General features: G+C 44.2%; 1 protein-coding gene across 1 annotated transcript; it reads right to left on the reverse strand.

Annotated features, from left to right (window-relative positions):
• Positions 1-15,847: 15,847 nt before the first annotated feature.
• Positions 15,848-25,182, reverse strand: SHISA7 (shisa family member 7). Its single transcript, XM_044448103.1, has 5 exons — positions 24,635-25,182; positions 22,576-22,730; positions 18,888-18,953; positions 17,932-18,084; positions 15,848-16,464 (listed from the first exon to the last, which is right to left on the reverse strand). The coding sequence occupies exons 1-5, from the start codon at positions 25,180-25,182 to the stop codon at positions 15,848-15,850; spliced, it is 1,539 nt and encodes a 512-aa protein (XP_044304038.1).
• Between the last annotated feature and the right edge of the window lie 1,064 nt (positions 25,183-26,246).

A 26,246-nucleotide genomic window follows, 5' to 3' on the forward strand; every position in this document is an offset into this window, starting at 1 on the left:
AACCGTTGACAACCAATGTCCGCGACGGCCTGCAGCCAATGGGGAGAGATGTAGTGGAGGGGTGGTACCATGGAACCTGATTGGAGGGATTTGAATGTGAACGTTTGGGCAAAGCGGCGTTTAAAGGGAAGGTGGTTTGTTTATCTGGTAACGGCTGTGAAAAGGAAGTGGGCGGGGGCGAGTTTCAAACTATCCGATTGGCACGACCGTTTGCCAATAGTATGTGAGCGCTCCCGTGCGTCGCTAGTTAGGAAAATGACAAATCATCGAAGCCTGGTAGCCAATGGGAAACGACGAGGCGGTTGACCGAGTGAACCTCTTTCACGTCTTCTTTCTTATTCAAACAAGGCGGGCACGTTCCTAATTGGCCCTATGAGCAAAGTAAACCCGCCCAACTGACGGAGGGAGCAGCTAATTAGAGCTGAGCGTGAGGAAAAGCAGTGTTTTTAGTGTCGTAAATATACTGTCCGCATAATGGCATCTATTCGGAGGAGGTGGGTTTTAGTGGAGAAAAAGTATTCAGGCAGCTAATTAGCGATGTCCCCGGCCTCAAAAGTCACGCTGCTGGACACAGGTGATAAATCAAGGGTGTCCAATCAGATGAGTTGGAAGACTGAATTGGATGAAGTTTTCAATCTGCAATATCAATTCCTTCCCTTAATAGCATCTTCATTATACTTTTAGCAACCAAATCATCAGGGATAAGGATGTTCCACTAGAGACCAAAGTCAAGATCATCCAGACTATTGTATTTCTGATCACCATGGATGGGTGTGAAAGCTGGACAGTGAAGAAAGGTGATGGGAAGAAAATGGATGTGTTCAAAACATGGTGCTGGAGGAGAGCTTTTGAATACTCTGGACTGAGAAAAAGACAAATAAAGGGGACCTAGACCGAATCAAACCAGAACTTTCCTTGGAAGCAAAAATGATGAAACGGAGCTGTCATTCTTAAAGCACATCATGAAAAACTCCCTGAAAAAGAAAAGCATGCTAGGAAAGATCAAAGTCAGAAGAAGAAAAGGAAAAATATGAGATGGATTGATTTCATAAAGGAGGCCACGGTCTTGAATTGGCAAGAGATGAGCAGAGCTGTTACAGATAAAACATTTTGGAGGGCTTTCATACATAGGACCTCCATAAGTTGCAGAGGACTTGAAGGCACATAACAACAACAAAAAGCAAGCAACATTACAAAAATAATAGCCTTTCCATACTGCAGCTTTGGATGAATGAGGAGGAACATTGCAGTTAACTTCTGGAGATTCAAAATTAAATTTCCAAACTTATACACCAGCTTCCCACAAACTGGGGCCCTCCAGATGTTTTAGACTACCAACTTCCAGAATTCCTGATCATTAACTGTGTTGCCTGGACTGAGGGAAGTTGAAATCCAAAATATCTGGAGGACCCCAGGTTGGAGAAGGCTGCTGTCATACACTGGGAAAATAAGATTGTGCCCCAGATGAACAGAAAAGCTTTGACATGATGTTTAAATGACAACAAAAGTTAATAAGGGGTGCTTTTTACATACAGCATATTCTTGCACTAGGAATTGCCGTGGGTTTTCCAGTCCAATTCAAAGTCCTGGTATCAAACTTTCAGGTCACAAAGAAAGCTGAAATAGCTCAAGCACCACTCCAAATATTTAATAATATTTCTACACTAGTTTTCCCAAAGCAGTGCATGCTGACAAAATATGATTTAAAGGCAGACAATGTTGCCCTCACTGACAAATCCTGTGAAGTGTATCTCTAGGCACTGTAGAAGATTCATTGTCAGTATTGATATCCTACTAGCCTGAAAGTATTCCTCAGGTGAGGGAGGTGAGTCTCTTCTTTTGGCAATGTGCCTTCAAACTAATAACGAGTGCATCTAATCTGAATTGGGGTCATGAAGCAAGGAAAGGCTTTGAGGCCCGCTTTTCCTTGCAAATGAGACCTTTTTGCAAATCACAGGATCTACAGCAGTTCTTAAAAAAAGAAAACCATGTTAGTCCTCCAGTGTAACATTTAGTTTATCCTGCTGTTTCTTCATCAAAACTTTTTTTAAAAATATAAAACATAAGAAAAGTGATCCTGGATCCAACCAAGGGTCCATCTAGTTCTGCACTCCATTCATACAATGGGAGCCCATAAAAGGACAGCTGTGCAACAGCACCTTCCCAATCATGTCCCCCAGCAACTGGACTACATAGGCATTGAAAGTGGCATATAGTCAAGTCGGAGTAGTTACCATTGATAACTTTATCCTATATAAATTTGTCAAATTCCCCTTTAAAGCTGTCCATATTGTTGACTGTTACTTCATCTTGTGAAATTGAATCCCATAGTTTAACCATGGCCCCATAATTGTAACCATGTTCCAAGAGGAACAAGTACTTCCTCCTATCTGGCTTGAACTTCCCACCAATCAATTTCATGGAATGAACCCACAGAGTTCTAGTATTACAGGAAAGGGAGAAAAAAAACCCCTCTATCAACCTTCCCCATAACATGAACTGTGGAAAATAAGAAGTGTTGCTCTTATCTGATGCTTTTGCATTTTATTCCTGCATATGTCTTGATGTCTATGTTCTATGAGGGTTGTTGATTGAAAAGTGAAGCTGAATTGCGCATCCCAGGTGCCTAACACTGCCACCACAGAAGGTAGGAAGCCTGCCAGGACCTACTGATAGAACAGGGGACCACCCAGAGGACACTTTGCCCAGGGAGGGCTCAAACCTGGAGCACACCTACTAGCCACAACAGTCCTTGCTACAATTAACCAAGAGCAAGGTCTTTTTTACCCTCGGGGAAATTTACCTTTTTCTTTGATATCATTGCACATAAATTTAACAAACCTCCTTTCCTTGCAACTCTTCCTCTGGATGGTTGCATCGTATCCACTTTGGAAGCAGTGGACACACTGAGGATCGACGACTCTTTCCCATGCAGCTCTTTGTGCGCATGGATTGCAAATGCTCAGAGCCACACTGGAATGCTCAGTATTGGGAGGAAAACCAAGAAAGAAAAAGGAAAGGTGCCAAGAGCTGTGTTGTGGTGCAGTCAGCCTTGCCTGTGGATTCTCTTTGCTACTTAATTGACATTCATAAATGCTATTGAAAAGGAATGGGTAAGAATCTGATGCCTTGGATGAAATAACAGCCTGTGTTGACAGCTTCTTTCCTTAGCCAAGAACTTCCACTTATGGATTTGTCAATGGCTGCATTGAGTGGGATATGGTGAGGATATGCTGGAGACCCCAAGGGGCCTAATCAGCCCCCTGGTGCCCTCTGTTTGACAGCCCTGCCAGAAGTAAGCTTGAATATTAATGAAATAATGGGGAGGAGAGAATCTGCCATGCAGCCTGAACTGAAATGAACTACTGAGGAATACTAATGAGCTGATCTATGTAAATTGCTTGCTCAGGGAGATAATCTTGAATGTTAATGAGGTATGGAAATAGATATTAGCTCAACGAGTCATTTTTGAAGACAAAATATATCATCTCAAATAGTAAAGGTATTTAAGACAGGACCAGCAGCTGGGGGATTAAACATATTGGTGGTGGCTGCTTCATCATATGTGACATTTCTTTTCTAAAAGGGTGGCTGTTGAGAGAAGGGAAAATATATTCTATCATGAGCTGCTCATCAAAACCCAGCCTTTATATTAGATGGCAACCAATTCTTGTTGGGCTTATTATGATATTGAAGGTGAGTCTGAATAAGACAGAGCCCTAGGGGTTGGCAGTTCCCAGGTCAGGGAACTGGGTCGTTTGCCTGCTGTGGATAGGATTGCACCCCTTCTGAAGGAGCAGGTAATTTGGAAGGTGCTCCTAGATCCATCTCTGCCACTGGAGGCCCAGGTAACCTCCATGGCCTGGTGCACCCATTACCAACTTCAGCTGGCGCACCAACCATGGCCATTCCTGGAAAGGGATAGCCTGGCCGCAGTGATCCCTGCAGCGGTAACCTCACAATTAGATTACTGGGCAGCCCACAACACCCATGTTGAAAGAACTCCACAAGCTACCTGTTAGCAGCCAAGCCATGTTCAAGGCAATGCCATTGTTGTACAAAGCCCTAAACTGAGCACCAAGGTATCTACTAGATCACCATCCCTTATATATCAAGCCAGCTTTTAAGATCATCAGAGGAGTGTGTGCCGGTCATTCAAATGTTAGCATACTATTGCCTTGATGCACCTCAGTGACAGGCCTTCTCAATAGCAGCACCAACCCTTTGAAAAACTCTTCCCAAGTCTGCAATTTGGGTTGCAGGAAATGTGATGTGTTTCAAAAGCCTCTTGGAAATGCACTTGTTCATCCTAGCTGGAATCGAATTGATCATGCTGCTCCATCTCACTGCTCTGTATTGTTATGATAACTGGAACTGCTTTTTAGTACTGTATTTTAAATGTGATTGTCATGTCTGCAAACCATTTTGAAATGTATTTATATTTAATGGTATACAAATATTACAGATAAATAATGAATTAATACATGCAAAGGACAGCAACAATCTAGCTTGGTTTCCTTGAACCCATGAGATGCATACAATTTGAAACCCATTTGTGGTGTTCACATGTTACATTTGTATGTGGACATCTTCAAAGCATAACATGACGAAGTCTGGAAGTTCATTGCCTGTAATGTGTGTCTAGCGTATATTCAGCTGATTCAGAATTGAGATGCAATAATGAAGCTGTACCTGTTGAATTTCTGCCTGCCATTCAGCTTTAAACACCTGGCAGAAAAGATACTCCTAGGTTTCTGTTCATGAACTTGGAAGGCAACCTCTGAGAATGAATACTTCTGGGAGGTGTTTCTCTAACTGCAAAGTTGGGAAACTGAAAATAAATGTTAAATACCTGCACTTCTCCAAGCTTTGCTGTGGTTGAATCAACAAGTCTGGTGGTCAGCTGGATTCCCAGTCCAACTTCCAAATGGTTCGTCAGTATTCTCTTCCCCCCCCCCCTTTTTTTCACTTTATATAGACAAACCACTGCAAAACCTGATTAACATTGTAGAGGCAAAGCTATTGGTTACTTTACTGCATGTTTTAAAATTTGAAAGCAAGAGCTTAGATTAGTTATAGAGTTTCTTTGACCATCTTTTAAATACCTGTTACCACGTTTGCCTCCTGGTAACTATTCATGATTAAGACAAGAAATTTTGATTGCACTGAAGGTTTATTACCCTATTTTGACAGGCTGGTTTTATGTAAATGCTATCTTGATGACAGGTAATAATTTGTTAAACAAGAACATTGTTGGATTAAGGGTCACATGACTAATTAACTTGGAGGCCGAAGTCTTTTATTCATTTTTTACTTTGCTTCTGTTCTATACCCATGATAAATGGAAGCAGAGAAAGGTCTTTAAAGAGGTTATATACTTGCATTTCTCTTTATTAGTGAGAACACTTGCTCTGAACAGGAGGCCAAGGAAGGTAGGAAGTGGGGAATGAAGCATTACCATCCTAACACTACCACATACAGTGGAGAGCTGGTCTCACCCTAAATAGATGATGTACACAAATCCATGGCTTTGTTGTTGTGTATATGCCATGCCCGTGTTTTGCTGTGACAAAGCACATTACTAAGGTCACCCTTTTCTATCATTTTTAACTCTGCAGAAGTCACTTTTATGGCCCCACACCAAATTATTATCTTTTACAAGACTGACTTCAAAGAACCCAGAAGCACACATTATGTTTTCAATGCTTCTGTAAAAGTAAGCTAAATAACTGCCAATTTCCTGCCCTTTAATGATATTTGAAAATTGCCAATTAAGGCAACTTCTTTATTCTTTTGGATGGATGGTAAAACCCATTGTACATATAAACTGTACAGAGGCATGGTATTTAGGGCCAGACGAATCATCCCTGTAAGCATGCAATGGGCCAGTCACCCATTCTGGAACCATCCACATTTCTGTAACATTGCCAAGAGGAAAAAAGATCCACAGCAGCAGCTGGAAACATTAGTTTATTGAAAAAACAATATTACAGCAATTCTAGAGAACCTTTGTAACAAATGGATCTGTCCCTTAAACAACATCAACTCTTGGGCTTGGGAGAAAAATAAGCCCAGATATTGCGGAGCTTTGCTTATAAATCTACTAGATGAAACCTGATTTTTCTCAATTTTGTTTTCATTTGTAAAGGGTTTTTTCTGTTTCAAATAGCATTTAATTTTACCTGATTAAGCTGCAACCCTATACCCACTTCACCAGGAGTAAAATCCACCTAATGCAATGGGACTTACTCTTGAGTAAAAGCGCATTGGATTGCACTGTAAATCTGGCACCCTTAAAGTTGTGCGCAATATGATTTTTGAACATGGAGAGGAAGCAGAGGCATGGCAAAATGACTCTGTGTATGCTTGCGTACATCAGCCAAACTGCATGCAAGGGGCAGTTCTACAATTCTTCCTCCTCTAAACACTTTCTAGACTGTGCTTGAGAATGGGAAGGAGTTGCTTAACTTGTCCTTTGCCAGGTAGTTAGCAATTCATAATGGCCTTCCCCACTGGAGCCCCAGACTCTCTTCTGCATGGGGGTGGGGGGGGGGGTAGAAACAGCTGAGATCAGTGGGTGGGAAGGTAACAGGTTAAGCAGCCCCCTCCTCTGCACCACTTCTCAAACCTCATTCCAGCCTTCTGTGACTGTTTTTCATTGTCAAGTTAGAAGGCTTGGGGAAATGCCCATCAGATGCGTTTGGACCAGGAAGCTGGTGCCAAGCATCATTTGGTTTTGTGCCCACCACAGGGGACCATGGTCACAAACCAAAACTTTCCCAGGACAGTGGAGAGGAAGAGAAAAGCTTGGGTGTCTAATCCACACAGCAACAGGTTGCTGCTGCATCAACAGAAATGGTTTCCAGTGATAAACTAGGAAAGTGGATATAGGAGATGGGGTAGGGGAATAAGAGGTAGTCAAAAAAATAATTATTGAACACTAATAAAAAAGAATTTTAGGGGGATATTCAATTTCCTGAAGCAGAAATTGTGAGAACAAACCAGGAGAAAGAACCGACTAAATGTAAATTTTTGACAGAAATATGTGGGAGCTCCTGGTCATGAGCAAGCACCCCTCCACCCCAGGCCAAATGGTTCATGTTATTCAAGTGTCCTGCGCTGCACTGGACACTTTTCTAATGGTATGTGCTAACTCCGCAGCATCTCTCATCTGCTCACTAAATATTTCAGTGGATTTGCGACCACTGACATGTCTCGCCTCCCTGCTTTTTCATTCTGAAGGGTCACTGTGGGCTGACTGACATATTACTATTTTCCTATCCTAAGATAATCTTGGTACCATATTGTTAGAAGCACAACACAATTACACACTGAATACACCTATTGATAGCCATTGTACACATCAACACCTTGTGGTTCACCTGACATTGTGAACCTGTACTTTCTTGGATGGACATTGTCTCCATGAAGGATAATAGTAAGGTGGGGAAGAAATTCGACCCTGCTTTTTAATATCTAGGAGTTGAGTGTGGTAAAGGAAGGTCTGGGACAGTGACACTCTTGCATGGAATCGCACACAACTTTGTTGGGTTCACCCACATACCTCCCAGCCCACCCTGTTTAAGTCTAATGCATCCCACTGATGGATTACAGCGAGCACCTCCTGCTCCCAGGTCTGGGTTTGCTGGTATGACTGTGTGTATGGCTTATTTTAATCTTTTGTCAAATGGTGTATGAGAGAAAGAGACATCGATGGTTCCCAAACAGTCTCTGTTCAATACATTTATATTTATATATATATATAATACATGGTTCTTTTTCTTCTATTAAAAACCAAACAAACCAAAACAAAAAGCCTAAACAAAATCACAGCTGTTGATGAATAGGCATGCCAGCAGGCAGTGGAAGTTCTCCAGAACTTCATCACACAAAGAGGGCTCCTCAGCCTGCCATTGGAAGTAGTTGGACCCAACTCTAAAAGGGGAGGGAAATCAACCCAACTTTAGAAGGAAGGATGTACCAAACCAGCCTTTTAAAACATCCGATTTAAGTAAGCAAGAGGGTCTCACTGGCAACATTCAGGGAGGCTGCCCAGTTCTGTTTTAGAGAGAGGGAATACTCTTCTCTAGATGGACAGAAATACCACCCACTTTTACAACAAAAGAATCATTTCTGGAAGGATAGTCCAAGAACTGGTCAGCTGTAAATACATGAAGGCATAGATTCATCTCTGAAAACACAAACTCTAATACAATTCCTAAAGGAATATAGGTGCTTCCAGACAAAACTTTTATTAGGCAATTGACCTGCCCCAAACCCAGAATTTTACAGGGGGTCCAGATGTCGTCTTCCATTTCTAACCCTCCTGTGCTTTCCCACTGCTTTTTCGTGTTTTATTTTTACTACAGAAAATCTGTAAAGGAAGCAAGCATGGACTAGCTGCACAATGTTTGTTTTTGTTTGATAATGCTAGCAGCTGGAAGCACCCACTCTCTCCACACCCAAAAAAGGAGATTATCCTTAATAGAGCAATTTCAGAAAATAAGCATTCCCCCAAAACATCCCAGAAAATCTTTGGATTTTCACCACATCACAAAACAAACAGTGAAAACAACAGCAGCAGTGGAAGTGTCAGATTGCTTGGTGCTCGGTCGCTCTCTCTCTCTCTCAACAGCCTCATACTCTACATACACACACTAATCAAAGTACCCACACACACATGCACACACATATGGCACAAATGTCTTTCCATATGTGACTTCCTCTTATGCTACTTTGGGAAGTATAGTTCTGTGAGGAAAGATCTAATCAAGATTCCTCAGCATCCTCATAAAACTAGGATTATTTATTAAGAGTTAAACCATTTAAAACATGGTTTAGGTGAGGTCACCAGTTCTGATATGACCTTGATGGCATATGAGGATATAGGGAAGTTATCTATGGCAGAATCTGAACATCTGGAGGAATAGATTAGAATTTATTAGGTGCCATAACCCAATCACGCAGGAATACATTGGTGCTCCCAGATAAGGCTTTTATAATGCTGCTGCCCTGCCTTTGTTCACACTGAATTTTACATGGGATCCTGGCAACGTCGTCATCTGCTTGTAACTCCCTCATGTGTACTCGCCACATCTTCTGCCTTTATTCCAACCACAGAAAACATATTAAGGAGAAAAGCTACAAAACGCCTCTTGACGAGTTCTGCTAGAAGTGCTCAGTCTGGAAGCATCCCTAGTTCTCCTGCTATTTCACACACAAGTGTTCACACCCCCACCTGTTCAGTTACTGACATTCTTCTCCATGCTCCCATTTTAGGATCAGTGACTTAATCTAGTTCTTATGAAACCTCTGCAATGAATTTGAGCAAGAATTAGGATATGGCTTGTAAATCTAAATCTGATATGGAATGGCAGTTTCTGTGCCATTTACTTTGAAGCTGACAAAAGGGAGACTCGTTAGCCCATCACACAAGGGTAAATAAGGCTTAGTCAGTAAATGGCCACTATTCTCTATGTGAATCTTAACCTTCCCATCATGTTCTCTGTCCTGGCCCTCACTTTTAGCACCTCAGCAAGGGCACCTCACAGCTGCTGCCCACTTTCTTCTTGGGAATATGGTCTTGGGAATTGCAGTTCTGCCTAACAATCTGTGAGTGATGCATGCTTTCACAACGAACTTCATAACATGGCTCCAGACCTCAGGAAATGAGAATGAATAGGTTTTCTTTGAAAATAGACATGCTCTCATAGACTTTCCACATTATGTTGTTGTGGCTCTTTAAACATTGGTGCAATTTCTAACATATGGTAAAAGCTGATGTGTTAGAATATTGGCCCCTATGAGGTTAAGGCTACATCTTTCAGGTGTCTGCACTCCAGCACCTTTCTTTGAACCATTCTAGGAGATCATGGAAGCCTGAAAACTCTCTTCATCTCATCTCCTCATCTCAACTCTCCTCATGCAAACCTCATCATGTGGTAATTGAGTCTCCCTGGGTTCTCACAAGCCTTCATCCATGACTTCTGACTGGTTACAACTCTTAACCAAAGATCTTTTGTCTGGTCAGTCAGGTCATGAATATGATCCATCCACATTTTCTGCTCAGGGCCAGCTCCAAATGTTTTGTGCCTGAGCCCAACACATGTTCCCATCTGCCAAGTCAGGGGTTCAACACCCAAGGGCAGCCAAGTTGGGCACCTGAGAAATAAATCCTACAAGCACATACTCCTTGGCTGTAAAAATACACCAGTAAATTATTGTCTAAACAATTGCTGCTTCTTCATGACAGCAAAAACCTGCAGTTTGCAGTGGGTGCTTTACTCTGCCTGGGCCGTTTCAGGTGTCCAGTCCAAATTAACCCAAAGAAAAGTTAATGCTGAAGTAGCATCACTTTTCTGCTCTTATTCCTGGTATATGTTAATGCCTCAGAAATTATTGGCTCAAACTTGAGTACCCAACTGCAGTACTTGTGTTAGGCCCAGCTCCACTACAACTTTTGACTGGAACAAAACTAGTTCAAAAAAAAGGACCTGTCATTTTGTGAGGGTGTTGAGAACTCTGGGCTCGAATTCTTAGATCTTTATCCCATTTTGGATTTTTCATCTTCCCATTTTATCTCTGCAAAAATTCAGAGGTAGGTTAGGCTAAGCAACAGTGACTGACTCAAAGTCACTCAGTAAGCAGCTAAGAGGGGATCTGAACTCTTTTCTCCCTGGTCCTAGACAAGTTTCCCCCAATTTGGTACCTACCTACCTACAGAGAGTTGGACTACAACTCTCTGCATCCCCAGGCACAGTGTTGGTTGAAGAATGCTAGTAATTGTGGTCCAAAACACTGGGAAAGCACCAGTTTGGGAAAGCTAGCCTAAAATCTCCAATCCTTGCAGCACACTAGCCGACCTTATCCCCTTCACATGGGGAGAGTTCACATGATACTGCAGCCCACTTAGTTATTTGATCCACGGTGGACTGTCATGTCGTGCAAACTGGCTTATTTAAACCACAGTGAAGCTGCAAGGCCTGTAGGAGGTGTGCAGCCACCTCTCTGAATATGCAGCCTCTGCTCAGGGGTTAACCTGTTGTTTGAACCGGGCAAACATGCATGATTACAGATTGTTTAACCTGTGGCACACATGGGCACCATGGTTCATCATGGATTAAATGGCCCATGATGATTCTGGCATGTCATCTGAATGCAGCCAACAGGAGGTCCAAATGCTAGCTTCTTTCCGACAGGGAGGGAGATGCTAAATCAAGGGAAGGGAACCCTTTAAGCCAGTGGGCAAACAGGAAATATGGGACCTGTCCTGGGAAGAGCCATAAAATAGCTAGTCACAGGGGACAAGCCATCTGTCCAGGGGCATTCATGAGAAATTAGAGGCTCCCTCTTCACTCTGAAGCAATGCTAGCTGCCAGGAAGAACACACACACACACACACACACACACACACACACACACACACACACACTCTGAAGTTAAATAAACATTGGGAGGAGCAGCGTGTCCTGGGCCATGCCTGGGGACACATGTCACCAGCAGGCATTACATTGCCTACTCCAGCTTTAAGTAGCGGTTTCTTCTCATTATTATTATTTTTCTCTTTTAATTTCTGAAAAAACAGCCAAAATAAAACCACTTCAGTATTCAAAATAATGAGAGGAAATCAGTAATTAAAGCCCCTCCCTCAAGAGAAAGTGACACTGAAGCAATTAAGAGAGGCTATTCAAGGTGCAGTTAATAGGCAACACCCCCCCCCCCCACCCAGGAAGGACTGAAGCTGAAACTACAAAAGGACACTTTTAATTGAAGTTGCTGGGAATCTTTACTGAATATGACTTTCGTGTGACTAGACTTATACAAGGAACTTGGCTGTGGGGAGGGAGGTCCTTGACCGTGGGATAATATGGCACTATAATGAAGGGTTTATGCTGCATTAATTCTGCTTCCCGCTCACTCTGGGAAAGCAGTGCTAGAGTCGTGGTGTGGAAGTAGTCCTAAATATGGATCTAAAACCTGGCTCCAAGATCCTCTGTTATGTGCTTAGGATCCACAGCAAACAGGCCAGCATGGAAAGACTTTGCTGAGAACTTAAAATATGAAAACTAACGGACAAAAGAAGGATTGCTCTGACTTAGCCCTGATCTTTTCTCCCAGTTCTGTCAAGAAGCACATTTCCTCAAAGTATTATTTGCCTGTCTGATACCCTCTCCCAAAATCCACCCCACAGATATTTCTCTTTCTCTTTCTTTTGGGAGAATCCCCCCTGCTTCTCCTCCTCCAAGGTTTTGCATTGAGAAGTTTAGAAATGAAAAATATAACCCTCCAGTCCCAGAAAAAAGGGGGTGGGAGTGGGGGTTCATTAGCCCTTAATTTGGTGGGGTCAGGGAAGGAGGGTTATGGTACTGAGAAGGGAGGGAACGAGGCAGAAAAGTGCACAAGATGGCTTTAGACTGCAATAAGATAAATATCTTCTCTTTCCCAGGAGCTACTTGGGATAAATCACAGCACCCTGAACTATAGGCTGACCCTGCTGCATCTACAGTTATTCAGGACCCATCAGGGGTGGCTAAAGGAAAGAACAGGAAGAAAGAACTGATGTACCTTTTCCAATCTTGACAAGGATCTCTAACCTCTGTATGTTACAGAGAAGCAAGAGAGAACACTAAAATAATGCCAGAGTGAGCAAATGTTGCTGTGGAAAATAAAGTGGTAAAAACTGGTGCTGAAACAAATCCAACTATATATGGAAATCAGTGAAATAGTCCTAAATGTTCAAAAACTTCAATATCTCATGCATCTTAAATCTTGTCCATAGTTTTTTTTTAATTATACACCCAGAATTTTCTGTAATACTTGATCTCTACTTCTCCCAAAATCCCACTGCCAATTTTTTATGAATTTTGAGGTATATATACTTGGAAATATAAATTCATTCTAACAAATGAGGCTACTTTCTTATACATATCACTCCCCGCTGCAACATTTGAATGAACATACTAAAAAAAGAATAAAAAACAAAATCATTTCCCCAGCTAAACTCATTATGTTAAAAATAGTTTCCAACAATTTAAAAAATAAAAGAAAATCATTCTTCCCCTTGCAAAATCCCATCCTTTGACAAATGCTGAGGGGACCCAAGTAATTAAATAATGGCAGCATTTGGATGTATTACTATTGGTGCAGCCTTCAAGGAAGAGATTGAAAGCATCTACTTCTATTATAGATTTAACTGCAGTTCAGTATGTTGTCCAAACACTAAATTGTGGTTAATTTTAACTTCTGTTCATGAAAACAAAGGAAATTTATGAACTATGATATGACATTGGCTTGTATCTCCTAACCACAGCTAAGGCTATTCACAGGTTTTATGCTTGGATAACACAAGGAGCTGAAACCAACCTAAAATTCTTTCTTGTGCACTAAACTATAGTTTAGTATTATGTCTGAACCCAGCCCATCATTTCAGAGGGCTGTGCGTGTTAATTTGGCATTCCTGGTAAAATTTAGCAATCCCACAAACTGTTCTAGACATTTTTCCTGCATCAGAAATGAAAACATGTGTAAACTCAAAACTGTAATTGTGATTAAACTCTTGTTTAAAATAAATAGTAAAATTCAAATCTAATGTCTTCTGGACTATGGAAACAGAGAACTTGATTTTGAAAGTCTAACTTAATGAGATTAGTAGCTGAAAACAAAATTTCAACACTTTCAGTAAAAGAGGCCCAGAAATACACATACCTGTATCTCTGTGTGTGTTCCAAGACGTTAGTATGAGCCTGGGGAAGAGGTGTGAGATACTATTTTAAAAAGTCAGTTCTATTAAAAATATTTTACCTTCTTTTCACATTTGTTTCATAAAGAAACATCCTGACCTGCTGATTTTTTCCCATACTTTCTATATCTCTTCATCTAGTTAAAAAAGAACTGAAAAAAATCCAAAAAGATACAGAATGACACTTCAAGAGTCCTGAGCATCATCACAGGGGTTGGGGAAGGTTTGCTTGTCATAATAGTATTTGAAAGAGCTGGGGCTTTTAAAAAACAACACTCACATGAACTAAAGAAGAGGTATGGATGAATACCCTCAGTAATGGGGAGTTAAATAAAAAAGCACTTGAAAAATTGACAGAGAGTTCTAGCAATATATAAATATATGTACAGCAGAAGAGGGTGGACCTGATCCTGCCCCAGATCCCTCATGAGCGGAATCATAGTCGAGTTATAAAATAAGGACGGGATGAGAGTGGCAAAGGGCAGTGTATTCTGTAATTCCCCATTTCATGCACCTTCAGCATTGGCCAAACTCAGTATTGGATGCAACAAGACAAGATGGCCACCATTCCCCATCAATCCTGTCTTGGAGCACACATATGAAGGAGCAGGGAGGGGACTCTTGTTTGTCCACCTTGCCACTGTATTGGCAGAGTATGTGATGATGTCATGAGAAGATGATCATGACCTCACTGTGCACAGAAGCAGGACCATGTGTCCCGGGCCTCCTGTGAAGGTGCTGATTTCAACCAGGCCCACAATGTTGACCCCAGCCATAAAACAGATGAAGCCCAGAGGGGTGACTTCATCCAAAGAGGATGAGCTCAAAGCAGTCAGTGATGTCAACAATGCTGGAGGAGGCCCACAGTGATGAAGTCACCAGAAATCAGCATCATTGCCAAGCCTGGCTACTTTGATTTCTGTAGCTACTGGCTGAGTCCATTGTGCTGAAATAATCAATAGGTGACAGGCACAGGAACCTTGACATTGTTCTTAATAATCAAGGTTGACAGCACTTTCATCAAATGTTGACAAGGCCTCTTCAAACATCAACATGTCCAATTTGCCCCAACATCACACAGTATTGACAATAACTACAACAGCTGATCTCATGAGTCCATGTGATGCCCTGTAGGCTTATCTCAGCTAATATATTGACAGACCTTTCTCTTCATGGACATCCTCTATAACTGACAAGTCACACAATGTTGATGTCAAAGGTCCACAGTGTTGACACCATCAAATGTTGATGGCGAGGGCATTGGAGGTCAACAAAACCTACAGCGCTTACATCATCTGCAGTTGACAGAGTCCACAGTGTTGACACCATTGGTGGTGTCGATGGTGTCAGTTGGTCAGTGGAGCATTCACAAGAGTTGGCAATGCTCACAGCGCTTAAGAGTATTGGAGGCAGAAGGTGCCAACATCATAGTCAATCCACAGATGTTGTCTTCAGAAGTCTGAGACAAGGCCCTCAGCAGGGAAGCCATCAAATGTTGATGGACAGTGCTAGTACTGTTGTTATCAAAGACGGGAAGGGCCTGGCAATTGTGACATTATTCAAAGCTATCACCAAGGCTACATGATTGATGCCATGAAGGATCTACAGGCCTGGTCACCAGCAATCAATTCAGCCTTGATGTTATCAGATCTGGGCAGCAGTGATGTCACTGGACACAGAAAGAGATAGCAGCAGCATATACATGAGACCTACTAGTTCTGACATCTTCAGAAGCTTACAAAGACTGCACAGTAGGTGCCTTCTAAGAAACCAAGCAGGCCTTGACATCATTGCATCTCGACATAAGCCACAGCACTGATGTCATCAAATAGCAATAGCCATCATCATCATCATTATCATCAAAGATGGCCAAGACCTGGCAGGTTGGGTGGATATCATCAAAAGCCAATAAAGACTGTGATGGCATCATTATCAAAGACCAGGCTAAGACTTGACATCAACCAAGAAGGAGGCCATCGGGCTGAAAAAGAGAAAAGGAGCCCCAAGAAAGATGGTGAGCACCAGATAAAGGGTGGAGTGGAGCAGAAAAATGTAGAGAAATATGGCCTTGGAAAGTCAAATCAACCTGAGTTGGGAACTAGGGACGTCTCACACAGTGACCTCATTCTTGCTGCCAGTAGGTAAGTGCTGGGTTGGGTGGTGCCCAGGGATGAACTGGACTTGGTCAATGGTGCTTTGCCTCTTGGCTGCAAAGCCCTGGCGTCTGGTGGCGGCTTGGCTACTGCTGGCCTCCCATGGAGCAGTTGTCTTGGGGGAATTATTGGAGGCAGGGTGCGAGTTCTTCATGATCATGTGATGGTGGTCAAGCATGGGGGTACTGCTGGCACAGACATTGGTCTGAGAGAGGGCCTTCTGGTGGCCCAGATGCATCTCCTGGAAGGGGCCTGTGCGCTGATGGAGACGTTCTGGCGAAAGCAACCGCTCCTGGGAATGCAAGTTTTCACGGGAGAGGAGGTGCTCCTGGGAGATGACCCGCTCTCGTGGAATGGTGTAGTCATAGTTTGATGGGCGGTAGCTTCCTCCTCCACTGCCACCATCTGAAAGGATATGTTCTTGGGACATGACACGCCGTGGGTTCTGTGACTTCTCAGAGTAGCCGTCTCTATCATAGTTCATCTTCATGGCATGCAAGGGCAGGGTCCCTCGTGTCAGCTCAGCAAGATGACGACGCTTGGCATAGAATTCGTCTAAGTCTTTCTCAGCTGCTGGGAAATAGGGGAAATAAGTGAGAGGTTACTGGGTGGTGGAGATGGGAAAGGGCGGGTAAGTGGGAAAGAGAAGACGTCAAGGAAGGAAGGAATTTTAGGAAGATGGATGGGTGAACACATAGTGCTTCCATGTTAGGCAGTGTGGAATTTTCATGTTTCATTGACTTGCTTTTGAATGAGGACAAGTAAATGATCCAAAGTTGCAGGTAAGCAGTGAAATGCCCAGATTTTCTGATGATACCACACTATTTAGGGTGGTCAAAACAAAAACAGAAAATCCAAAAGTTCTAAAAGGATCTCTCCGACTGGGAGAACCGGCATTAAAATGGCCAATGTAGTTCAGTGCAAGCAACCGCAAAGTGTCAAACACTGGAGCAAACAACAAAACAAAACCCCTAATTTTATTTTATGCTGATTTTGTCTGAGCTTGCAGTGACTGACCAGGAAAGGAACGTTGGGCTTATGGTGAATAGTTCTGCAACCACTGTGGAAAAGGCAAATTCCATGTTGAGGATCACTGGGAAAGGAAGGAAAATGAAACTACCAATATCATAATGTTAATCTATGGTACAATCACAGGTGGAATAGCTTATAGTCACTGCACCTCAAAAAGCATATTGCAGAGCTGGAGAAAGTACAGAATAGAGCAGCCAAACTGATTAAGAGGAAAGTTTACCTTTGGGGCTCATTAGCTTAGATGAAAAGTGAGTCAACAGACATGTCCAAAATTATACATGGTGTGGACAAAGTGGAAAATCTTCTCCCTTTCCCATAATATTACAACTCAAGGCAGTGGAGCTGAACGGTGAGCTATATCACCGTCCAAAACCCATCGTTGGGGAACACGTGTGGGAAGGTTTTATTTCATGCATGTGCCACCGGCAGGTTTTCCACTGGGCAGCTGCTTGGCCAGACTAGATGGGCCCTCAGTCTGATCTCAGCTTCTTAAGAAAATTGGCACATCCACTGAAAGACCTTGTAATGTATAGGTGAGTGACAAGCACCATGCATAAAATACACATCACTTAGTGAGCTCTTGAGAGTTTTGGCTGACAACTCCCATCAGCCCTGGCCAATATAGTTAATGCTGAGGGATGATGGGATTTGTAACCCCAACTTCAGAAAGGCTGCAAGTTGTTCACCCCGACTCAGGCTTCTGTCCATTTATAGTATTTACTTTTATGAAATGCTCCTTTCCATTTTAATTGTTGTTCTCTTCCATGCGAGCAACTCAAGAGAGTCTCAAAGGCAAATTGTCTGCAAATTCTCAGAGGATAAGGAGACGGACACAAGGACAAAACACTGACAGATATAAACATAAAGGCAGCAAAAGTGGGATACTGAAAGATGTGCATATGAGGAGAGAAATGTATCACTGTATCAAGATCGGGGATCTGACTTTGGAGAATGAGTGCCCTCCATTCACAGGTGTCCCTTTATCCCTTTCCTAAATGATCAACTTACCTAAACGTTTGAGTGAGGAATAGCGGTTGAGTTCTGACTTGACAGCCGTCTCATATGATGGGGGCAGATGGGAGAGGTTGTGGAACGAGCGGGAGCAGCTGAGGGTGTTGTACTTTGTGTTCGAGTGACTGGGCGTATGATTCACATGCCAGTCTAGAGAAATGAGAGAAACTATATTAGTTCAGCTTATGCTGGCTTCTAGTCTATATGGAGTTTTATTAGAAGATCTTCTTCCATTTGCTCATTTTAATTTTACAAAGCTTTCAACACAACACGGTTGGCACCCTGCTATGTCCCCATGTTGTCTATCTTTTGCAGACATAGTTTATCTCAATTTTGTCTTGTAAAACCCAATTGCAGGACCAGTCCCTGCAATGCAAATTATAAGGAGGGGAATATAATAGAAAACTTTGCTCAGCGCCCCCCCCCCCCAAATTTTAACTGAGCCCAATCAGAAAGCCTTCTTATCTGAGATCATGTAAGAATTCCAGTCCATCTAACCTGGTCTTTTCTACTCTGACCAACAAAAACTTTCTAATATTTCAGGCTGAGACCATCTTTACTGCTTCTTCCTACCTGATCCTTTTAAAATGGAAATGGCAGACTGGACTTGGGACTCTCTGCATGCAAAGGACATGATCCAGCAGTGAGGAATGGTTCTCCTACCTAACAAAGTGTTGCCCAGACTATGGGATTGTTCCCTTTGGAGGAGCCCTTCCCTATTCAGAACTGAAGACTGTCCTGCTTTTATCATATTTATCAATATCATATCAATATTTATCATATTTGTTTTAAAACTTTTAAAGAGGGTTATGCAATGGTTGCATGTCACTTTAGGAAACTTTTGTGTTAATCATTCTAGTCCATCTAATTTATAAAGATAATTAACATTAACAATGCCACTTTCTCACTTTCTGTAAATAAGGACTGCTGGCTATCCAACATCTGGTGCTTACCCAGGGTGGCTGTGTGGTGCTTGGGGCTGTTGACATTCAGATGGATGTAATTGTGATGCATGTTATCTGTAAAGCAAAAGAAAAGTTAAGCCGTGGAGGCTGGCAGGGAAGGATGTGAACTTTTAGCTACTGGATGAAAATCTGCCTCGAGCAGCCACGAGGGGTCACCAGAGTCAGATTTTAAATCCACTCTGCATCAAGAAGAGAGATTGTGTGCTGGTAAGTTAGCAGAAAAGACACACTTCCTAACTCAGCCGGTATTTAGTGGAAATGAGCTCCCACCTTAAGTAATGGACTTGGAACACCCGCGCCATGTTTACCCAACATGGGACCTTCAGAGGTGGGTGAGAAGCTGGACAATTGGGCACAGTGGTGGGCCTGGCCCACCTCCTCCCACCTGGGTCTTCTTGCAGGTATCCCTGGAAACACTATGGACACACTGTAACTTGTCATTTTTTCTGGGAGATCACAAATGCCACCTCTCAGGGCTACCTTCACAAACCCTGTTCCTGGCAGCCATAACTGTCTTCCCAGGGGACCCCAGCAGTAGCTTGAAGGAAAAGCTCATTTTTTAAAAATAGTCTTTTTTTCAGAGTATGTGCACATTATTTTTACTTTATGTTAAGTAAAAATAATTAATTATTTTTAACCAGAGCTGCCCTCTTTGCACAAATGGGGCAGGTCAGGTCAGGTTAGTGCCAGGGGGATCTTGGATTCAGTGACTGCCAAATCCAGCGGGTTCACACCCTGTGCAGTGCCCAGCTTAGAGAGTGAAGTTCATTTTTGCCCATGTGCAAGCATCCATCAGATTTGATAGGTCAGCTCCTTGCAATCACGTTTTGGGGAAAGAGGCTCTCCTCCTACCTTTTCCCAGTATGATCTCCTGGTTTCTTTGACGGAGATCAGATGCCCCTAGGTGCCCCCAGTTTTGCAAGTACCCTCCCCACTAGCAGAGGGAGGGGGCGACCTACAAAACTGGGAGGCATTCCCACTGACAGATGCCAAAGGCATGCCAAGCACAGCTACTCTCTAAACAGGGAATTCCCACACATTCTGCAGCTCCCCGAGATGTTAGGCACTCGGGGTCAATGGCAAAAGCATGGGGACACTTGGGACTTAAAATCAGCTCCCCATCTCCCCCCCACACACACACAGGGATCCTGCTTGACCCCCAAAACAACTTTCTTTGCATGATTCAGGGGGTGGGTATTAAGCAGGAGTCTTATGCCCCTGGATTATCCATACTTGGAAGGTGGAAGGCAGCCCATGGCCACATAAGCGCTCCCCCCCCCGCCCCCACTGAAAGATTCTGTTGTGAAGGGCGCTACCCACACCCCTCTCTTTTCCCAGTGCTTGAATATCTGAATCTCATCTCCCCATCTGTAAAATGGGTTTTTCTTCACTGTGGTTGGGGCTTCAAACTCGAGTCCAGGGACCCCCAACACTGCCAGCTGGCCAGGGAAAAGAAGCCTGGTCTTCTGTGTTTCAACAGCACCTTGTTCTGCAACAGGTAATGTTTTTAATGGCAGGAGCATCAACACCTCTAGTGGCTGAGTCTGCACAGCAAGCAGGTAGAGGGGCCAGGTGAAAAATGAGCAGCCTTCTCTGATCTCCAGGACTAATCTGATCTCATCTGGCTCCTCTGTCCTTTCCTTCTTGACCTAGCTCAGGCAGGTGGAAGCAGAGAGACCTGAAGGCACACCACAACTTCTGTGTGCACATTATGCTGAGCACCCCCCTCTCCTGCAAACTTTGGCATTTCCCTGAACAGGCTGATGCCCAGCTCTGGTATGTCAGTAGCCCTGCTTGGGTAGCCACCTTGCCTGCACTCATCGCCCGAGTTTGTGGGTTGTTAGAAGGCCTGATGTCTGGACTCCTGGCATCTCTGGGAAGGAAGGGAAATTTTCAGGGGAAAAGGGAACGGTGTAACTCAGCATGCCTTTTCATTCTACCTGGAAAGGAAACAGCTCATATGTTTGAATGAGGCCCTCCTCCCACCCCCTGCACCACCACAAACCTAATATTAATGTTCAAGCCAGCACAAAGACAGCCAGACAGCTAGAAGTGGTTGTCATGGCAAACAGGCTGTCTCCCCACAAGCTTTTGCAGCTTAAATCCTGCTGCTTATGCATACATAATTTAAAGGCTGCAACCTCCAAAGAGCTGGAGTTGGCATGAGATATTCCTATAAGAAAAGAGTCATCTCTTTTACGGGGCACTCTGCTTGATTTGTTGGTTTGGTTTGGATGGGCACATTATTGTTATTTTTATATTTATATGATGCTCCTTCCTTCAAGGGGCTTAGAATAGGAGCCTCTTATACAGCCTGTAACAACAAACCATGGTTTGCTGTAAGCAAAGATTAGACTCTGAACCATGATTTGCCAGGCGTAGTCACAAACCATGGTTTGTGCACCATTCCTGGCTTTCCCCTAGAATCCCTCAGCTGTTACCCTGAACTGCAGCAACTTCCCATTATGTGATTGTCATTTCAAATTCAGTGCCAAATGAGTTTGTCCAGAATGTGCTTGCCAAACTGATTTGGTAGCCACTCACTAATTATTATGCATTACATGGTGCTGGTTCACACATCATGACAAAATCATGGTTTGGGTTCTGGGAACCCCAGTTTGGCATTACCTCTGCACCATCTCACTGAGGAGACCCAGAGCACCACAGTTTTACAAACAAAGCTATATCATGCATTTTCATACTATTCTTTAATCAAGGGTATTAGCCTATTCTTTAAACTAAGATATTGCCAGAAGTTAGGTGTTGACATGGTCATCTCCACTACTTCCTATGGCAGGAGTGAGGAAACCCCAGGATGCTGTGGGATCACATGGCCTCCTTTCCCCAAAGCCCATCTCTTGCCAAATCACTGCTTTTATTTATTTTTATTTGGAATATTTTTATCCCATCCTACACAATCCAATTGTCCCAGGATGGCTTACAGTATAAATAGGCAATAAATACACAACAATTAAAAAACAGTAACAAAATACAATAACAAAAATGTGAGTGAGAATATAATAAAACCAGATTAAAATTATTTAAACCTTAAAATGTTGGGCAAATAAAAAGGTTTTTACCAGCCACCAAAAAGAATATAAAGTCGGCGCCAGGAGAACCTCTCTGGGGAGCGCATTCCACAGTCGGGGTGCCACCACAGAGAAGGCCCTCCTACGGGTGTTCACTCTCCTAACCTCCTTCAAGGAAGGTTCCTGGAGCAGGGCCTCTGCTGCAGATCTTAGGGGGCGAGGGGAAGGGGGTGTATAGGGAAAAAGACATTCCTTCAGGTATCCTGGTCTGAAGCTGTTTTAATTTTACTGCTGCTGCCACAGAAAATCCAATAGTAGCAGAGTGGGAAGTGGGCAGGGAAGGCATATGATTCACAGGTGAGTGTTGCCCAGCAATCCAACTGGAAAGCACCTCCAATGGAGGTCTTGCTGGGCTCACTCGGACACACTCACTGCTGCCGCGTCCCATGCACCTTTTACATGGCCAGCCAAACAGAAAACAACGCACTGTCTGGCGTGCTTTGTGCTTTCATAGAAAGCCAGGAAAAATCATGCCTCTAATTCAGCTGCTCAAGCTGCTGTTACAGGGCCTGGTTCAGAAATTAGCACAGCCCCCAAGGCCCCTACCCTCCTTGTGGGGCAGCCCTCTCCAATTCCCCACTTTTTACCATGGCTGCTTTTGGAAGGTTTCACCGGGTTGTACAAGTTCTTCGGAGGCCGGGCTGAGCCGTTGTCTTGGAAGTTGGAGTTAATCACAAGGCTGTTGTTGCGCTCGGTGCATGAGCTCGTGCCTGCTTGATGCCTGAGAATGTCAACCAGGGCCCTGGCCAGGAGAAGAAACAGGAGTCAGAGAGAGGGAGATCAAGGCATGACTTGGGACAGTCATCATACAGGCTGGGGCTGGGCACCTAGAACTTACATTTAAATCAGCCGTATTATTTGGGGAAATGGCCTGGTTCTGGCCCACCTGCATTTGGTTCTCTGGATGCTTCTGGTTCCAATTCAAGGTGCAGGTTTTAACCTATCAAGCCTTGCACAGCTTAGGACCTCAATACCTTTACACCACCTCTCCCAGCTGTGATCTACCTGGGCACTACTCTCAATCCTTGAGACTTCCTCCAAGTGCTGACACTCAGGAAAGCACAGAGGGTAGTGACAAGGAGGGGGGCTTTCTTTATGGTGCCCTCCGTCTATGGAACAACTGTCTGGTACTGAAATTATCATCTTTTTGGCGTCGTGTTAAGACAGCCCTCTTCTCTGATGCCTTTAAAGATTTCCTTGGCCACTCAGGGGCCTGAGTGGGATTATCCAAAACGCAGAGGTTTTTTTTTTTTTTTTTTTTTTTTTGGCTGGTTTTGATTTTTCAAATTTTTTTTTCGTTTTTTTTTTATTTTTTTTTTTTTTTTTTTTTTTTTTTTGCTATTGGCTGGTTTAGATGTTTCAAACTTATTTTTCCCTGATTTTATGATATTTTATTGTATTTTATTTTCTGTTTCCATTGATTTTTGTATACCTCCCAGAGAGCTACAGGCCTGGGCTTAACCCCTCAGCTACATCCTGTTGGAAACAGCCGCTTGAGGAGCAAAGTACAGCAGATGGATATGGGGTGAAGAACTAATGCTGAGGAACCAGCTGTGCACTGGGGTCAGGCTAGCTCCGCTCTACACGCTCTTTGTGAGCCAGGTAGAACGTTGGACTGGGATCTAGGAGGTCCAGGTTTGAGCCCCACTTATCCACAAAGCTCATTGGATGACTTTGGGTCAGTCACTGATTCCCAGTCTAACTTACCTCACAGGGTTCTTGTGAGGATAAGCATAATAATATCATCACACTGCATGTATATACCACTTTTTTCCTATTGTGAAGGACCCAATGTGGTTTGCATAGCTCGTGTGGCCTTCGTAGCAAGAACCCTGCAAAGTAGGTTAGGCTGAGAGTAAGTTAGGCCCAAAATCACCCAGTGGACTTCATGGCTGAGAGGGGACTAGAACTGGATCTCCTGGGACCCACCACACCACACTGGCTCCCCAGACTGAGGAGGAGGAGGAGGTATATGTTTGCTGCCTGGGGTTCCTTGAAGGAAAAAAAGGCGGGATATAAATAAAAGACATTTAAAAATCTGGACCAATCCCCCCACCCCCAGCTGCTTGTCTTTAAGAAAAAGGCATGCCTAGTCCTAGCTATACTGTAACAAGCTACTAAAATCTGATCAGTCATTCGGGCCTCAGTCTTTGGCAATCAACATCCAGCCCACTTAAGGTTGCTGAAGCGCCCTGGACAGGAGGGAAGCACCACAGCTGTTAGACTTTGTAGACCAACTCCGCAGGATCAGTCCTTGGCTTCTCTGTTTAAAAATGGATTTGGTAGCAGGCAGCTGATGGGAAGGATGTTGGTCTGATGCCTTGAAGAGCTAATGCTAATCAGAATCCTTCATACTGGCTTCCTTGCATGGGCAAATAGTCAGACCTGGTATAAGCAGCTGTTTATGTTGCTATAATTTCCCTCTTTGCACCTGGAAATAGTGGCCAGAAGGAGTGAACAAAGGGCAGGCATGTACCACATCCTAATCTGCAGTCACTTTGGATTTACTTTCTGAAGGGGTAGCAAAGAGCAGGATTTGCCCCCGTTTTCCCCCTGCCCCCCCCCCCAAGATGCAGCATGATCTGAGATGGCATCAGAGGAACAGAGAACCGTTCTTGGCTTGCAGCCTGTTGCCAGAAGTCTCACCTGGGGACATTAAGCTCCCTTCCATGTGGCCTCCTCGAGGCTTTGCTGAAGAAGAATTTGATCCCAACTCCCACGGCTAAGGTGAAGCTAATGACCCCGCAGATGACATACACGGTGCTGTTCCCCGGCTGCTTGCTTCCGTTCGGCACGTCGGGCCCGTGGGTGGCTGTGCCGGCCACCGTGGTGGCGAACCACTGAGGACTCTCGCGGCACTTCCCTTGCTCCAGCCTCCGGGACCGGTCCTCACAGCAGAAGCGGTACTGGCACGTGCCGCAGCAGAAGCGGTAGCCCCCGGTCGTGCAGTTGAATGCGGCGTCGTACTGGCCCATGACGTCGTAATAGCCCTGGCACGTCTCCGAAGGCCTGGCCCGGCTGGCACTGCTGGTCGCGTTGCTGTTCAGCGACGTCAAGCGCTTCAGATGGGCCAAGAAGCTGGGCAAGCCCCAGCTCTGGTTCGCGTGATGCGGTGCCTGGATGACGGCGAGCGCCGTGCGCCCGGCCAGGGTCTCGAGGGCCGCACACAGCATGACCGTCAGCAGCTGGTACATGGTGCGTGGGTAGCAGGGACAGAGCAGAGGCGTCCCAGCAGCTTGGCCGATGCGGTGATTTCAGGGATTTTAAAAAGCGTATAAAAGAGATCCGGGCAGAAGCACTGAAAAGATCAAGAGAACAGTAGATCATGAAGCAAACCTATGCAAGGCTGGGTTCATCTTATGATTCCAGCGATCACATTACACAACTATTCACCCTGCCTTTCCTCCTTTTGCTGGGCACCCGAGGTGGCTTACAAAGCTCTCTTCCTCCCCATTTTATCCTTGCAACACCAACCCTGTGAGGCAGAGGAGGATGAGAGTCCGTAACTGACCCAAGATCACCCAGTTAGCTGCCTGGCCAACTGGGGTTTAAATTAGATCTCCCAGCTCTCAGTCTACCCACTAACCACTGCACCACATTGTCTCTCTGTCCAGCATCCCATTTCTAAGCAGATTTTAACAGGAGTGTTGCACAGAAAAAGGAAAGGCAACCAAATATTGTTTCATGAATGAGATTGTACTGTCAAGAGAAAAGGTAAAATCCAATTTGCCTACAGTAAATGGACCAGTATAAATGACTGCTCCCTAGTTCCAAGGCAGAACACATGAACTGCCCACAGGAGTCCCCCTTAAGTTCAGTCTCCCACATCTGCCACGAGCTCAATAACAACGTGAGGCCATAGAATGGGGCCGGCAACTTTTTGGTGCCATGGGCACATCTATCCACTGTTACGGGCGCCACCACAAAATGACTCACATGGGAGGTATGGTAAAGGACAAGCGACTTTTCTCGAAGGCAGTGAAAGTTTTGAGCCCCTGTGCAGTAAAGAACTCTGTTGAACCCACAGTTTTCAGCACCAACAGAAAGCTGTTGCAGCAGCTGCTAAGCAAATGTGTTCATTTTTTAAAATAAGTTGGAACAGTTGGGCACTTTGGTGGGCAACAAGAAAGCAGCCTGGGGGTGCAGTGGTGCCCCTGGGCACAGCATTGCCTACCCCTGCTGGTCTTCAGAGTAGATCGGCCTTCCCCAACCTGGTGCCACACGGAAACACCCATCATTCCAAGTGGCAGGGCCATTC

Source organism: Varanus komodoensis, unplaced genomic scaffold (genome assembly GCF_004798865.1).
Source record: "Varanus komodoensis strain SLA01 unplaced genomic scaffold, ASM479886v1 scaffold53, whole genome shotgun sequence".
In the NCBI taxonomy this organism is placed as follows: Eukaryota; Metazoa; Chordata; class Lepidosauria; order Squamata; family Varanidae; genus Varanus; species Varanus komodoensis.